This window comes from Hippocampus bargibanti, linkage group LG04 (assembly GCF_051943395.1).
Source record: "Hippocampus bargibanti isolate YZ-2025 linkage group LG04, ASM5194339v1, whole genome shotgun sequence".
Classification (NCBI taxonomy): domain Eukaryota; kingdom Metazoa; phylum Chordata; class Actinopteri; order Syngnathiformes; family Syngnathidae; genus Hippocampus; species Hippocampus bargibanti.
The window spans coordinates 19,563,543-19,579,221 of record NC_142737.1 but is presented as its reverse complement, the minus strand read 5'-3'; the positions used below and the strand labels follow the sequence as shown (position 1 = coordinate 19,579,221).

Below are 15,679 nucleotides of genomic sequence, written 5' to 3'. Positions count from 1 at the left end.
TAGAACACAGCACATAACAATAAAACCATAAGTAAAATGATAAATAATAAAATAGCAGAGAGAATTAGACATTGAAAGCAATTTTAAACAAATGGGTTTTGAGATGAGCCTTGAAAATAGGGAGGGAGTCAATATTACGGCTGTTGGGTGGGAGTGAATTCCAGAGTTTGGGAGCAGAGCGGCTGAAAGCTCTGCATCCCATCGTGGTGAGACGGGCAGAGGGCACATAGAGGTGAAGGGAGGATGAGGATCTGCGGGACCGAGAGGGAACAGAGATTTGAAGCAGGTCAGAAAGATAGGGAGGAGCAAGGTTATGGATGGCTTTGAAAGTAAACAGAAGTATTTTGAATTCGATACGATGTTTAACCGGTAGCCAGTGGAGTTGCTGGAGTACAGGGGTGATGTGGTGAAAGGAGGGGGTTCTAGTGATGATCCGGGCTGAAGAATTTTGGACGAGTTGGAGTTTATGGAGAAATTTCTGATTGACACCGAAGAGAAGTGCGTTGCAATAATCGATGGGGGAGGTGACAAGACTGTGGATAAGGATAGCAGCGGAGTGAGGGGTGAGCGAGGGACGGAGACGGTTAATATTACGGAGGTGGAAATAAGCAGACCGAGTAATGTTATTAATATGGGAGTGAAAGGATAGTGAGCTATCGAGGATGACACCCAGACTCTTGACCTGAGGGGAGGGGGACACGGTAGAACTGTCAATGGTGAGGGAGAAACTGTTAGTTTTGTGGAGGGTGGATTTGGTACCGACAAGAAGAAGTTCAGTTTTTTCACTGTTGAGCTTGAGAAAGTTATCGGAAAGCCAGGATTTAATTTCTGAGAGGCAACATGAGAGGGATGAAGGTGGAAGAGAGGTGTCGGGTTTGCTGGAGAGGTAGAGTTGGGTGTCATCCGCGAAGCAGTGAAAGTGAATGCCAAACTTACGGAAAATATTGCCAAGAGGAAGTAGGTAGATAATAAAGAGAAGTGGCCCCAGGACAGACCCTTGAGGCACACCAGAGGACACCGGAGAGGACCATGAGGTGAACGAGTTGATTTGGATGAATTGTGCGCGATCAGAGAGATAGGAATGAAACCAGCGGAGTGGGGTGTGGGTGATGCCTAGGGTGGAAAGTCTGTCGAGAAGGATAGGGTGGGAAATGGTGTCAAAAGCTGAGGTCAGGTCGAGAAGGATGAGGATGGAGAGTGAACCGGCATCGGCTGCCATAAAAAGATCATTCGTGATTTTTATGAGAGCCGATTCAGTACTGTGGCGGGGGCGGAAACCAGACTGGAATTGTTCGTAGAGGTTATTGTGAGTGAGGTGTGAGTGAAGCTGGGACACAACTGTCTTTTCAAGAATTTTGGCGATGAATGGAAGGTGGGAAATTGGACGTAAGTTATTGAAATCGTTTGGGTCTGAGCCAGGTTTTTTCAAGATTGTATTGACAGCTGCGGTTTTGAGTGGGATAGGAACAATTCCAGTTGATAATGAGGAGTATATATATATATATATATATATATATATATATATATATATATATATATATATATATATATATAAATCCGCATCTCACCCACCATGGGTGGTGTCTGTCCCCCATTTTAGCTCGGGTCCTCTACCAGAGGCCAGGAAGCTTGAGGGTTCTGCGCAGTATCCGTACTGTTCCCAGCACTGCGCTGTTCTGGACCGAGATGTCCGATGTTGTTCCCGGGATCTGTTGCAACCACTCGTCGAGTTTGGGGGTCAATGCCCCGAGTGCTCCGACCACCACAGGCACGACTGTCACCTTTAGGCTCTCCAGGCTCTCTCCAGCTCCTGTCTGAGCCCTTGGTATTTCTCGATTTTCTCATGTTCCTTCTTTCTGATGTTTCCATCACTCGGGACCGCTACATCCACGACAACGGCTTTCTTTTCCCCTTTATCTATGACCACGATATCTGGTTGGTTGGCCATTACCATCTTGTCGGTCTGTATCTGGAAGTCCCACAGGATCTTTGCTCGGTTATTCTTCACCACCTTGGGAGGTGTTTCCCATTTTGACCTTGGGGTTTCCAGTCCATACTCCACACAGATGTTTCGGTAGACTATGCCAGCCACCTGGTTATGGCACTCCATGTAGGCTTTCCCTGCCAGCATCTTACACCCTGCAGTTATGTGTTGGATTGTCTCATATATATATAAAAAAAAAAAAAAAAATCCTCGTCTCACCCACCATGGGTGGTGTCTGTCCCCATTTCAGCTCGGGTCCTCTACCAGAGGCCAGGAAGCTTGAGGGTTCTGCGCAGTATCCGTGCTGTTCCCAGCACTGCGCTTTTCTGGACCGAGATATCCGATGTTGTTCCCGGGATCTGTTGCAACCACTCGTCGAGTTTGGGGGTCACTGCCCCAAGTGCTCCGACCACCACAGGCACGACTGTCACCTTTACCTTCCAGGCTCTCTCCAGCTCCTCTCTGAGCCCTTGGTATTTCTCGATTTTCTCATGTTCCTTCTTTCTGATGTTCCCATCACTCGGGACCGCTACATCCACGACAACGGCTTTCCTTTCCCCTTTATCTATGACCACGATATCTGGTTGGTTGGCCATTACCATCTTGTCAGTCTGTATCTGGAAGTCCCACAGGATTTTTGCTCGGTCATTCTCCACCACTTTGGGAGGTGTTTCCCATTTTGACCTTGGGGTTTCCAGTCCATACTGCACACAGATGTTTCGGTAGACTATGCCAGCCACCTGGTTATGGCGCTCCATGTAGGCTTTCCCTGCCAGCATCTTACACCCTGCAGTTACGTGTTGGATTGTCTCAGGTGCCTCTTTGCACAACCTACACCTTGGGTCTTGTCTGGTGTGGTATATCCCTGCCTCTATGGCTCTGGTGTTCAGGGCCTGCTCTTGGGCAGCCAGGATGAGTGCCTCTGTGCTGTCCTTTAGGCCAGCCCTCTCTAGCCACTGATAGGACTTCTTGAGATCAGCCACTTCTGCTATGGTTCGGTGGTACATCCCGTGTAGGGGCTTTTCCTCCCATGATTGTCCCTCTTCCAGCACCTCATCCTCTGTTCCCCATTGACTGAGACATTCTCTGAGTACATCATCCGTTGGAGCCTTCTCTTTGATGTATTCATGGAGCTTGGATGTTTCATCCTGGACAGTGGCTCTCACACTCACTAGTCCCCGGCCTCCTTCCTTACGGCTTGTGTACAGTCTCTGGGTGCTGGACTTGGGATGGAACCCTCCGTGCATGGTGAGGAGTTTTCGGGTCTTAACATCCGTGGTCTGAATCTCTTCCTTTGGCCACCTTATTATTCCTGCAGGGTATCTGATCACTGGCAGGGCATAGCTGTTTATTGCCCGGGTCTTGTTCTTGCCATTGAGCTGGCTTCTGAGGACTTGCCTCACCCGCTGGAGGTATTTGGTCGTAGCCGCTTTCCTTGTTGCTAATTCGAGGTTGCCATTGGCCTGTGGTATACCGAGGTACTTGTAGCTGTTTTCAATGTCTGCTATTGTTCCTTCAGGGAGTGAGACCCCTTCAGTGTGAACTACCTTGCCCCTCTTAGTCACCATCCGACTACATTTCTCCAGCCCGAATGACATTCCGATATCACTGCTGTAGATCCTGGTTGTGTGGATCAGGGAGTCTATGTCCCTTTCGCTCTTAGCATACAGCTTGATGTCATCCATGTAGAGGAGGTGACTGATCGTAGCTCCATTTCTGAGGCGGTATCCATAGCCTGTCTTGGCGATTATCTGGCTGAGGGGGTTCAGTCCTATGCAGAACAGCAGTGGGGAGAGTGCATCACCTTGGTATATGCCACATTTGATGGACACTTGCGTTAGTGGCTTGCCATTGGCTTCAAGTGTGGTTTTCCACATCCTCATCGAGTTTGCAACGAAGGCTCTCAGGGTCCTGTTGACCTTATACAACTCCAAGCATTCATTGATCCATGTGTGTGGCATCGAGTCATATGCTTTCTTGTAATCAATCCAGGCTGTGCACAGGTTGGTATGTCGGGACCTGCAGTCTTGAGCGACTGTTCTGTCAACCAGCAGCTGATGTTTGGCACCTCTAGTATCTCTACTAATGCCTTTCTGTGCTTTGCTCATGTATTGATCCATGTGTCCACTTATCTTAGCCGCAATGATGCCTGACATGAGCTTCCATGTTGTGGAGAGACAGGTTATTGGCCGATAGTTGGAAGGAACTGCCCCCTTTGAGGAATCCTTCATGATCAGGATTGTTCGCCCTTCGGTTAGCCATCCTGGGTGAGTCCCATCCATCAGCAGCTGGTTCATTTGTGCTGCTAGGCGCTCGTGGAGAGCTGTGAGTTTCTTTTGCCAGTAGGTGTGGACCATATCCGGGCCTGGTGCCGTCCAGTTTTTCATACCTGAGACTCTTCCTTGTATATCTGCCGCTGTGATGGTAACTGGGTTCTGTCTCAGGTCACCAGCCATTGTGCACTGCTGTTATGTGCGACCTCCTTCTCCCATATGCCTTTCCAGTATCTTTCAGTTTCCAGCCTTGGAGGGTCTGCTCTGCTGTTAGAACCCTGCCACTGAGCGTACACTTTCGCAGGTTGTGTTGCGAACAGCCTGTTTATTCTTCTGGCCTCATTCTCTTTCGTGTACCTCTTTAGGCGACTGGCCAAGGCCTGGAGCCTTTGTTTGGCAGTTTCGAGTGCTTCAGGTATGGTTATCTGCATGTACCTCTTGGGTATTGGCCTTTTATTCACACCTCTCTGGGTCTCCGTCAATTGACTCACATCTTTCCGAGCCGCCTTGATCTTGGCCTCCAACCGTCTTTTCCATGGTGGGTAATGAATCTCGTGGCTCTTGTAGCCAAGCATGTCTAGGATCACTGATGCTGAGGTGTATATCAGCTCATTGGTTTCCGTGATCGTTCCGGTCGGGATCGTTCTCAGTGCTGCATTCACAGTTTCCATGAGACTTTCAGGTGGTACTTCACATAGCCGTTGTAATCGGTGCCTTCGTTGCCCAGTTTTCATTTTGCCATGATCTTATCTCTCAGGTCATTTGCTGCCTCGCTCAGCATTTCATTTATTGGGGCTGGCTTCCCAATCTCATTATTCATTGGGGCTTGCCTCCCAATCTCTGGTTGAACCTCTTCCTGTGATGTGGCAGCCTGGGGCCCTTCACCTCGGAATTTGTGTTGTACCTCATCAATCTCAAGTTGTGATAGCAATTGCCGTTTGTGGATATTGGAACACTGAGCTACTAGTTGTATCGTGGTCAACCGTGACTGTGGGTTTCGAAGTAACCATTCAGCCCCCATTCTCCGCATGTAACCCCTCTGACTAGGGTTGCTTGAGTAGTAGCATTCCAACAGAGCCATGTTATCGCATCTCGTCCATCTCCGCTTTGTTCCAGTAGCCCATTTTTCATCAGGGTGCTCTGGTTCCCCAGCACCTGACGCAGACCTTGTTTGGCCGGGCGACGTCTGAGCCGGCATGTCATTCCATTTATTGTCTCTCATCATTGTATGAGGTAGGCATTAGCGTGAAGGGTCTTGCCCAAGGACCCACACTGGATGATGTCATTGTGCTCATTTTCTCTGCCACAAGTGGGATTCGAACCCTCGTCTCCCATATGCCAAACGGATGCATTATCAACTGAGCTATCCAGCCGCTATATATATATATATATATATATATATATATATATATATATATATATATATATATATATATATATATATAAGCAGGCTTCTGATTGGCTGCCGGTATACTCGGCACCGGCAGCAAATCAGAAGCCTACTTCGGACTACACCCTGACTGACAAGTCTACTTCAGAGTTTTGAAAGCCGCTGAGAAAGTGGAGTCCACGTAGCTTTGAGCAGACAACACATCGCAAACGTTACATTGTACACCATGACGACAAACGACAACTGGAGCAAAATCTTCAGCAAGGTATATTTACCATAAATTAGGCACGGGAGCATTTGTGGTTGGTACTTCCTTAATTTAAAAAAAAAAACCCTTTAAACTTCGCAACAGTGTTTTTATTTATTTTTGGGCGATTAGACGATTTTTTGTGTTTTAAGTTGTGAAAAATCGGGCAGGAAATTTTATGGCCGGGCCGGCAACTTTTCAGAGTTGTCTGCCCGGGCATCCACTAACTTTTTGTCATGCGTTTCAGACACTGTATATATACAAATAACTGTGTCTCTGACAGCTGGTGCGGTCTCATATGTCAAGACTGTTAAGTCAACTTTATAAGTACACAATCAGTTCCAACAAAGGATTGCAATTTAAACTTTTGAGAGTGAGTTGAAGGTGTCAAAGAGATACAAGTATGAAAAGTATGTGTTTCAACATTTTTTTCTTTTATTGTATCGGGTTGCCTTGACATTAGATTCAAGAGCAAACTGTACCATGCTCTCTGATTGCCTTTTGGTACCCTGATGCACTCTCTTTCTTCAACGCAGTGTGACTTCGACTTTTTGCAGTGCTGATGAAGGCCTGTCAGGCTTACCCGTGATTGCTGACACTTTTGCACGGGCGGATCGAGTAGAACTTTAATATGCTTTAAACTAAACGCTGTTACCTTTGTAGCATCTCTCCCCCTCTCCCCTCTTTTCCCGTCCCCTTGGGCTATATGATGCTTGGCATCCAGAAGGCTTTAATGTGACTCCTCAGCTTCAGAAAAAGGCTATGTTCAGACTGGGGAGAACAGGTATATTGGTTTGAAGTATCTCAGGATTACAATTTCTTTTCATTTTTTTCTAGATAGGAGTATTCTTCGCCGTGTGGTTAACCTGCATGTGAGCAAATGAGTGGCACCTAGTCCACGTCGATCGCATGGTTGGGTGGGACGTGTTTGTTTATTTTGAAATGCTAAGTATGCCTGTGCCTCATCACTTACTTTAGCCAACACGGCTAAGCTAAGAATGGTGGGTTTGGACGAGAAAACAGTCGGTCATGGAAGCTAAGTGAGGCTGGCAAACCAAAAGCCACACAAGAGCATTCACATATTTTAGAATTTGGTGCATACACAAGAAGATGCACATTATTAGAGCCCATGTCCATTTTGGAGAAGATGTAAGACTGACCATCATGAAAATACTGAAAATACAGTCAACACTTATGTGCATTTGATGGGCTATAATTTGCAACATCCTCAACCCCCCATTTTGAGGCTGTGAGGAGGAAACACATGCCACTGATTGTAGCCCATTCACATTTTTCTTGGTCAAAAACGTTTCTTTTATAATATTCAGAATGTTAAGTCATGTGAAAGGCAAAATAATGGGATATATTGCCAATTGGCATTCCACTCACACTGTTAATTTATCAAAAGTATCCTTTCCAATAAAAGCACATCACGTGGCAGGTTTTGAGGCTGTTAAAACACATTTGAAAACATACATCATAACTGGATGTTAAGATGCCCCAGAACCTTCTGGGTCACTTTTTGAAGGCAAATAACCCTCTGGATAATGGATTTAGGGACAGGATCGTTCACGCTGTGCCCTTAGCGCCTATGTGTGGATAAAAAAAAATCTGCTTGTGTACAAGTAAACCAACATTATGCTGTACAAAACAATAAAGATGTATTTCTTCCCCCACAGAGTGAAATTGAGAGAAGGACTGATGTTTCTCGGCGCCCGTCCCAGTAAGCCCACACAGTGGATGGTAAACCAAGATGTGAGGAGTGAAGGACAACGAGTTGTGACCATCCGTTGCCACAGGAAGGAATACATCTTTGATCTGGAGAGGTTTGCACAAAACTTGACACACAAATGTTGGCATTGGTCAATGATAACCTGAAATGCATTACATTTACACAGTATTTCCTGTCTGTGCTCGTTCTTGTTGGCGTTCACTAATTTAGGGCTGTTGGTCACAGGGCAACCGTGTTCTACAGTGCAATCTGGAAAAATATATCTTAAAATATTTTCTTGGAGCATTGCAGTATGATATTAATAGTAATGACCTTGTTTCTTATTATTTATCTCCTTGTTGTGTGTCATTGAGTTTTGGTTTCATTTGAATCCATCCTGTGTTCTTCCATCACCGTTTGGTTCGGGGCCGCCACAATAATGGACCAAAAAAAATGGACAAAATCCGACTTCAACGGACAGTTAGGACGGCGGAAAAAATCATTGGCACCTCCCTATCCACTCTCGAGGACTTGCACACTGCAAGAATCCAAACTCGGGCGCGGAAAATCCTACTGGACCCTCCGCACCCTGCCCACCACCTTTTCCAGCTACTCCCCTCAGGCAGGCGCTACCGTGATCCATGTCCACCAAAATCTAGCAGACATTTAAACAGCTTCTTCCCCCAAGCTATTAACTCTTTGAACAGTAGCCGAAATGGAACTGTATAGTGCCTCTTTGCAATTTTTTGATGATGATGCTAGAGCAGCGTGTTCTACCGGAAACAAATTCCTTGTGTGTTCTACATACTTGGCAATGAAGATTATTCTGATTCTGATTAAAATGCAAATCCCTTGCTAAGAACACAATATGTGCCCCGCTCCATCTCCTCATATCTGAGAAAGTCCTTTGTCAGCAACAGCACGCCCAGTTAAAGAAATTGTTTGGACCTCACTGTTATTTGTATAAAACAGATTGAGGAGTAAAACTCGTAGCACATCTGTAGACCAAATATACACCCACTTTCTCAATCAGCCAGAAGGACGCCCCAATGAGCGTGGCATGATATGCTCTAGACTTCCTTTGCTCTGAAATCTTTCCACCTCGGTGGACTCACCTGTACATACATGCATATTTGATGAAGGCATGCTTCGAGCATCCCCCCCTTCCCAGCTGGAATATTTTTTTTCTACGTCAACACACGCAAAGGAGACAACAGCATACCTGTCAACCTGTACGTTTTTACCATACAAAGTACGTTTATGATGCATTTTAAGACGTGTACAACGTACAAGAAAATAAGTTCGGAAAAACGCAATTATTTGGCAATTATGGATACCATCGGCAAATCAATCAAGTCAAACGAGTTCGCCGCGGTAGCCTCTATCTCTGTATCGTTTTTTTTCGTTGCAAATGAAGCGAGCGGTTTGATGCTACTGTGCGTATGCATCTGCCGCCTGGGGATTTCCCAATAAATCATTCATCATGTAATTTCATCATTTATTAAGAATATGTACAGAATGATATAACAAAACACACAATATAACATGTTAAACTACATAAATAAACACGTTTGAAAAAAAATGGTGTATGATTATTTTGTATTTTGTAAGGGAAAATACGACAGTTTTTAAGGGCCTGGAGCCGTGGAGGTTGACAGGTATGCAGCAGGATGTCCGACACGCATGTCTGGGAAATAGGTGCTGAGCGTTGCTATACGCCCCGGCGACAGGCTATTCAGCAGTTGTTTAATGTGTTCGTCATGTCTCTAAGGAATGTCCGGTGAGCCTTGGCCAGTTCAAAAGTGGATCTTTTGGGACATTGACCCTAAAACCTGGTGCAATAACCACCATTAAAGAGTTGTACGTAGATTAGCTAAATTATGATATAATACTAAACCACATTTAATGTTAATGCACGAATGGTTGCTTTGTTCTTGAGCATGATGTGTCAGACATATTTAGTTGTATAAAAAATGTTACCCGCATTTTGATTTGCATGGATAATTAGTACATGGATTCTGCATAAAGATTTCCACATGATTCTGGATCAAACAGTATGTTCTCCCACCATTATCACTAGTAACTCTGACTGGGTGGACACAGAGGCCTGTTTTAGGGCAAATTCATGAAAGGTTGAAAGCCTGGGTTTTAGTCAGCCATGCCTCTCATTTTGGGGTTAAAAAACTAGCCACCAAAATAATTCATATTTCACAGGAAATGAGGTTGCTATTGTGCCAAAACTAATATATAATCTTATATATACCTATTGCTGACTGTGGACAGTTTTAAATAGCATGATGATGGCCCAAGGACATCATATTTATATTCCACCATTCAACCAAAGTCAGTTGGTATATCAGAATAAGTGGTGTAGTGAATGGATGCACAATGATTGATGGTTGCAGTTGGAGGCAAAATGCAAGTCCGTCAGATTCACACAGCTCACTTCGCAATGTATATTAGATTCTTCCTATCCCGTCATTTTCAATTTAAAATTGATGAGATGGATTTTTTAATATGATCTGGACATAAATACAAATGTCTAATCCATGACTGTCCACTAATATGCATAAAAGACCAAATATGACTCGTTGCCTGCTTTTGACATGTTCTAACAGGACTGACGACAAGGGTGGCGTTAAGGCGCAAATGGGAAAATACACAAAAGATTAATCAATTTCAATTGCACATTGTGTGTTTTTACACCCTGCATCAAGAAAAAATAGGACACTTCAAATTCTTCTCCCTGACTTACTTGCAGATGAGACAGGCCATACACTATTGTTCCATCAGTGTTTTCATTGGGCGGTTGAACGTACCTCTTTATTTTTCCGGGCAACAGCAGGCTAATACAGTAGTCTTTAGAGGCACATTCAAAGAGGTTGAGAGCCCCATGCACTGTTACATTTGTAAAATATAACATCGATGATGTCATATGAAAACCAAACACTTCACACTTTGTACGTCATCAAACTTATGCTGATGTGATGAATTATTCAAGTTCACTTTGTAGGGGATGATGTTAAATTGTGTTGGTCTCCTGGAGTGATTAAACCTCCCGTGTGATGCGATCACACATGCTGCATTGACCACAAATGATTAGAAAGCCAGAGCAAATGACACTGACAAATTTGCCACTGAATGACCCAGGCCTGGGACAAATGAGGTTGGCGATAAAATTAGATTATGTTGGCATTACATCTATTAATTTACAACAAACTGCAGCTCAAAGTGTGACTCAGCTTGATATCCATCTCAAACCACAATTTATTGAAGTGGACTCTTAATCGAGTGCACATTTCTGAACTAAAAAGTTTCGATTGAATGTTCGATGGCTTCCTTTTTTAAGACAAGGGCTCTCTGTATTTGGGGGGAGCCTGGCTAACATATGACTGCTTCTTGTCAGATGTGATTGAATTTTCATTGACATAAGTATAAACATGTTTTCACCTCAAGTGTTAAACCCTCTCTGTACCAATCTAAATTTGTCAGTAGGCTGTGATTTATGTTTGGTTCTTGGCCCATATCCCATGCAGGTGTAATACAGCATGCCTGTGCATGATAGCATAATATTGAGTAGAGCGGCAGCATTTTGAAGCACACAGCAAAAAAACTGTCAACAAACTGCAGAAGTGAGCAGCAACCACTTGCCAGTCAGCTATTGTTTATCACTCTTAAGTTTGTCGAGCTTATCCTCTGTGGTCAAAGTTTGGACCTGACCCAGTTTGACCCACTGTACACAAATGTGCTTCATTGTTTCATGTCATTTTTTTCTTGATCTTTTTCCAACCATTCAGGCCATTTACTGTGGACCAGTCCTTAATCCCTACAGCTGTCAAAGTCACTGCTGAGAGAATACTAAACCTGCCCCGTGATGGCTTTACAAAGCACAATGGTTCACTTTCCTTCGTCTTTTCCTATTTGAGCCCAGTCTTTACAATGAAGCTTTCTTTGGAAGGGGATTAGGCGCGGCTATCTCATATATCGAGCTGTCATCCTGCTTCCAATGGCTCCCTCCTTAAGGATGACTGGATGAGGAGAAGTACTCTATTGTAGGTCAAACAAACATGGTTTATTATTATTTCTTGTGTGTCTTAACAACACTGTGAATGTATCCATCAACCACTATCTCTGTGGCCCAGTGTAACATCACATTCCACTGCACTGTGTGTCTTTAAGTTATTTTTATTGGTGTTTTGCATTTGAATAAAAATATCATACTGTGTGTTTTGGGTATTTTAGATGCTATAAAACGTTTTTGTGATGTCAGTTAAGAAACAAAAAAGTGACGTCGGTTGTCCTTTAAGCTTTGTACTTGCAGAGAAGCGTTCCGCAAAAAAGTGCATCTAGGAGCTAAACAAAACATTACATTGAGTTAAACAACAGACGAGATAACTGATGGACTGTATTTAGTATATCATAGTGTATGATGCTATGACACATACAGTAAGCCCCAAATTATACGATTCATCCTTTAGCCATTTTACCATCAAATCACATGCCTGTAATGTGAAAATGGAAACACAATTTTGACTAGGGGGGTTTGGCAATATATAATTATATAAATGCAAATGCAACAAGGAGAATGTGTTATTTGCTACTAGTCATTCTGAAACATAAAGCCACAAAAGAAATGATGTGTATTATGGGATTAGTTTTCGCAAAGTGATTGTGCCTTCCTTTCTCTGGAAAGAAATCTGATTCCCTGCGATGAGTCTATATTTAATCAAAACATCAAATTAGGTTCTTATGACAAGGGAAATACTTCCTATTTTCGGTGTTCATATTATTGGATAGAGTGCACTCTCAAAGATTAAAACGTTCACTTTGTCACCATGAAAGACTAGATCTATAGAAACAAAGGCAGTCCTGCCTCCTCAGCATCTTGTAAGCCATAAGTGGAGTCCTCAGTAAATGGGGGATGTCTGGGTCCAAGCTGTTCATTAATAGTGCCAAGGTGCACATGGATTTCCTTGGTGAGTCCCCACTTCATTAATCGTCTACACGCGAGGAGGCTGGGATGGCAGTTTGCTCATTACATTAGAAAGTGCTGTCCATTTCCAAGGTTGTGTGATTCTTGTTTTTTTGTTGTTGTCTTGCATCATGACCTATTTTTGCTGCCTTATACTTGTCCGGGCAAACAGAGGAAACCATGGAACCAATTCCGATATCTTCTAATCGAAAATGCATTACTCTTCCGGGGAAGCAAATGTTGAAATCACATTCATATGAAATAACAATTGGGCTTGGCCAGACCTTTACTGTTTGCCTCCATCTCTGGTCTCAAATCTAAAAGGACGAAGTAAACATTTTCTCCAAAAGATGTGATGCAGCAAATAGATTCAGAACATTCATGCAGGCTTGTATCTATCTTGCCTGGAAATGGAATGTCTTTGCTCAAGCAAAAGTGAGGATTTTTTTATGAATGTGTTCTTTTTTTTTGTTGTAAGGCCAAGTAAGGGCATTTTATGTCTTTTTCAAAGTGAACCTCATTGAATATGACTGTGTTTTCTGATAGTACTATTTTATATATGCACATTCTAAAACATGCAATGTTTATTATCAACTTTCATCCAACATTTTCATTCTCTCAGCATAAGAAGGAACATACATCTTACATCTTCTTACAGCCAAAACACAGGGAGATAACGAAAGCATGAAAGAGCTTTCAATTAATTCAGAACTGTCAGTTAATTTGGAGTGGCAAATAGAGTAGGTTAAACAGCCAGGTAATCTTATCTTTACTTTACAGTTTAATTGTCTATCCACCTGTGGTTTTTGTTTTTATTGTTGAGTCTGTAATTCATGTAAGGTAGACTATGGTGTATTGTGTGTTGCATTTGTGAATCAATGAACTGTTACAGAGAAGCGAAATTACATTTCTGCACGCAACAAAAACATTTTAAACTCAGAAAAAAAGACGTTGGGTTGAAGATTACTTTCAAATATAATACTCAATGTCTATTTGAAGAAAAAAAAATGCTAAATGGCAAATACAATATTTATCACCTGGTTAATGTGATTTCTGCTCGTGCACCTCAGCGCACAGCCTCTGCACATCAGGGCTGTATGACGTTACCTTCATCTTCACACAGGACTGTAAGCTGTCGTCTGTCAGGCGTGAGCGATGTCTGTCTTTAAGGCGAACGAATCTGCCCACGTATCATTAAACGTTCTGTTTTCTTCAGACACTTTTCTTTTCTTAGATTTATCCATAGGTGGCTGACCTGGGGGTCGAAAAATTCAAAAAATTGTGCGCAATTTGGCGGTTGTGACCGGATATACGTCAACTGTCGATGGTTGTGACGTATATTATGAGCGACAAAAAAAATTAATACGTTTTATTTTGTATTATTTATAATCACCATAATCTTCAAATTTAGAATTACATTTTAAAAACGAACGAACTAAAATAATATGCATCCATTGAAACAGTCATGCATTTGCATACGTGCTTGCTGATGATATAATTATAAAAAGTGGGTCACGATACAAGCATTCACATTAGTATTTGCATCTAGCGTCGTTGGCACTCAACCCAGGTAAAAGGCTTTGATCACCACAATGACACTGTCAGAGATGTTTGTTCGGATACTGTGAACTAAGGCTCGAACACAGGAAGCTTGTCTTTTAAAGTCTGCAGGGGACACAGTTATTCATGACCGACGCCCAACCTCTGCAGACCTCTGACCAGCTATTTATTACTACATATATGCAAATTGAAGTGATACATTAGTAAAATATTGTCTTCTCGATTTGAATACCAAACCCCTGACGTCCCAAGAATCAACATCCATAGACCAACAGAATTTAGAGGTTTTAATGGGTGGCATTTCCATGTACCAATAGATTTGTAACCTGGCTAATGAGCTCTTCTCGTACAAGAGTGTACCAAGTACTCCCTTACGCTCTGGGTTGGGTATCAACAAATACTCTTTTCCGACCAAGGCTCGATTTATTACCTGAGGATGACAGTTTGACAGCCTGGTTCTTGTTCTTGTCAAAGTGCACAAGAAACCATTGTGTAATGTAATCACACATGGTCAACAACCAAGCATATATATCAGCATGAAACTTTTAAATATGATAACTTCTATTCTGTCTATTCTCTATCACATTTGTAATGGGCAGGGGTCGCACTCCCGGACATTCAACTCCATTTTGTCACAAAGAAACATTTTTTTGTGTTTCTTTTTTTGCATGTGTTTGTTTTTTGAAGCACACAGCGGTACAGTACTCAGGATTCCATATTTATTACTTCTTTGTGAGTTTTCTTGTTTTTCTGTCAAAGACATTCCACTATCCCATTTTGCGTTTGCATAGATTGACCGTAAATGAATGAAATGGTAATTAAAGGAGAAGATGACGAACTTGTGTTGCCAAAAAATCTGGTAAAATGATATTTGCTTGAAGCCATGCTGAAGGTGGTTTAATTCTGTGCACGTCTTCAAAAAGGTATACATCCATATACAGTGATACTTTGGCTTATGAACTTAATTGGTTCCCAGAAAGTGTGTGGAAGGCGAAAAGTGTGTATTCCCAAACATTAATGTTCCATAGGAAACCATCAAAATGAGAATAATCCATTCCCAGGTCCCCATAAAACATAATTTTCAACAAAATAAACCTTAAAACTACACACAATATACATTATGTATAAAAATATTATATGGTATTGTAATTAAAGAAATAAACTTTACTGTATAATGAAGTTGTTTTATTTACCTTTGTGATGGTCATTGATGGCTTGATAGAATGGATAGCTTTTTGCATAAAGTGTCTCAAGGAGCTCTGGGTTGTACATCTTAGAAGTTGTGATATTGTAACAGCAACAGATGTAGGCAGACCCACTAGAAACATCATTAATAGCTGGTTCCCGTGCTTGTATGTGCGGGTTATTTGTGGAGCCTGATTGATGGGATATTTTTACCTTGCAGTGTACAGTCTGCCTTTGAACGATCAATAAACTTGAAATGAGTCCAAATTTCACTGTTTTCTATCCATTTTCTCACTATTTCACTTTTGTTTTTTTGTTTCCAGCTTTGTCGTCTCCCTTTCATGTGTGTGTTTCTGT

General features: G+C 42.6%; 1 protein-coding gene across 1 annotated transcript in view; it reads left to right on the top strand.

Moving 5' to 3' along the window:
- LOC148899387 (transmembrane protein 132C) overlaps window positions 1–15,679 on the top strand; it is a 146,660-nt gene that overhangs the window by 57,501 nt on the left and 73,480 nt on the right. The window contains exon 5 of the mRNA XM_088993871.1: window positions 7,574–7,720. Coding sequence (XP_088849997.1) covers window positions 7,574–7,720 — 147 coding nt within the window. The remainder of the gene's footprint in view (window positions 1–7,573; window positions 7,721–15,679) is intronic.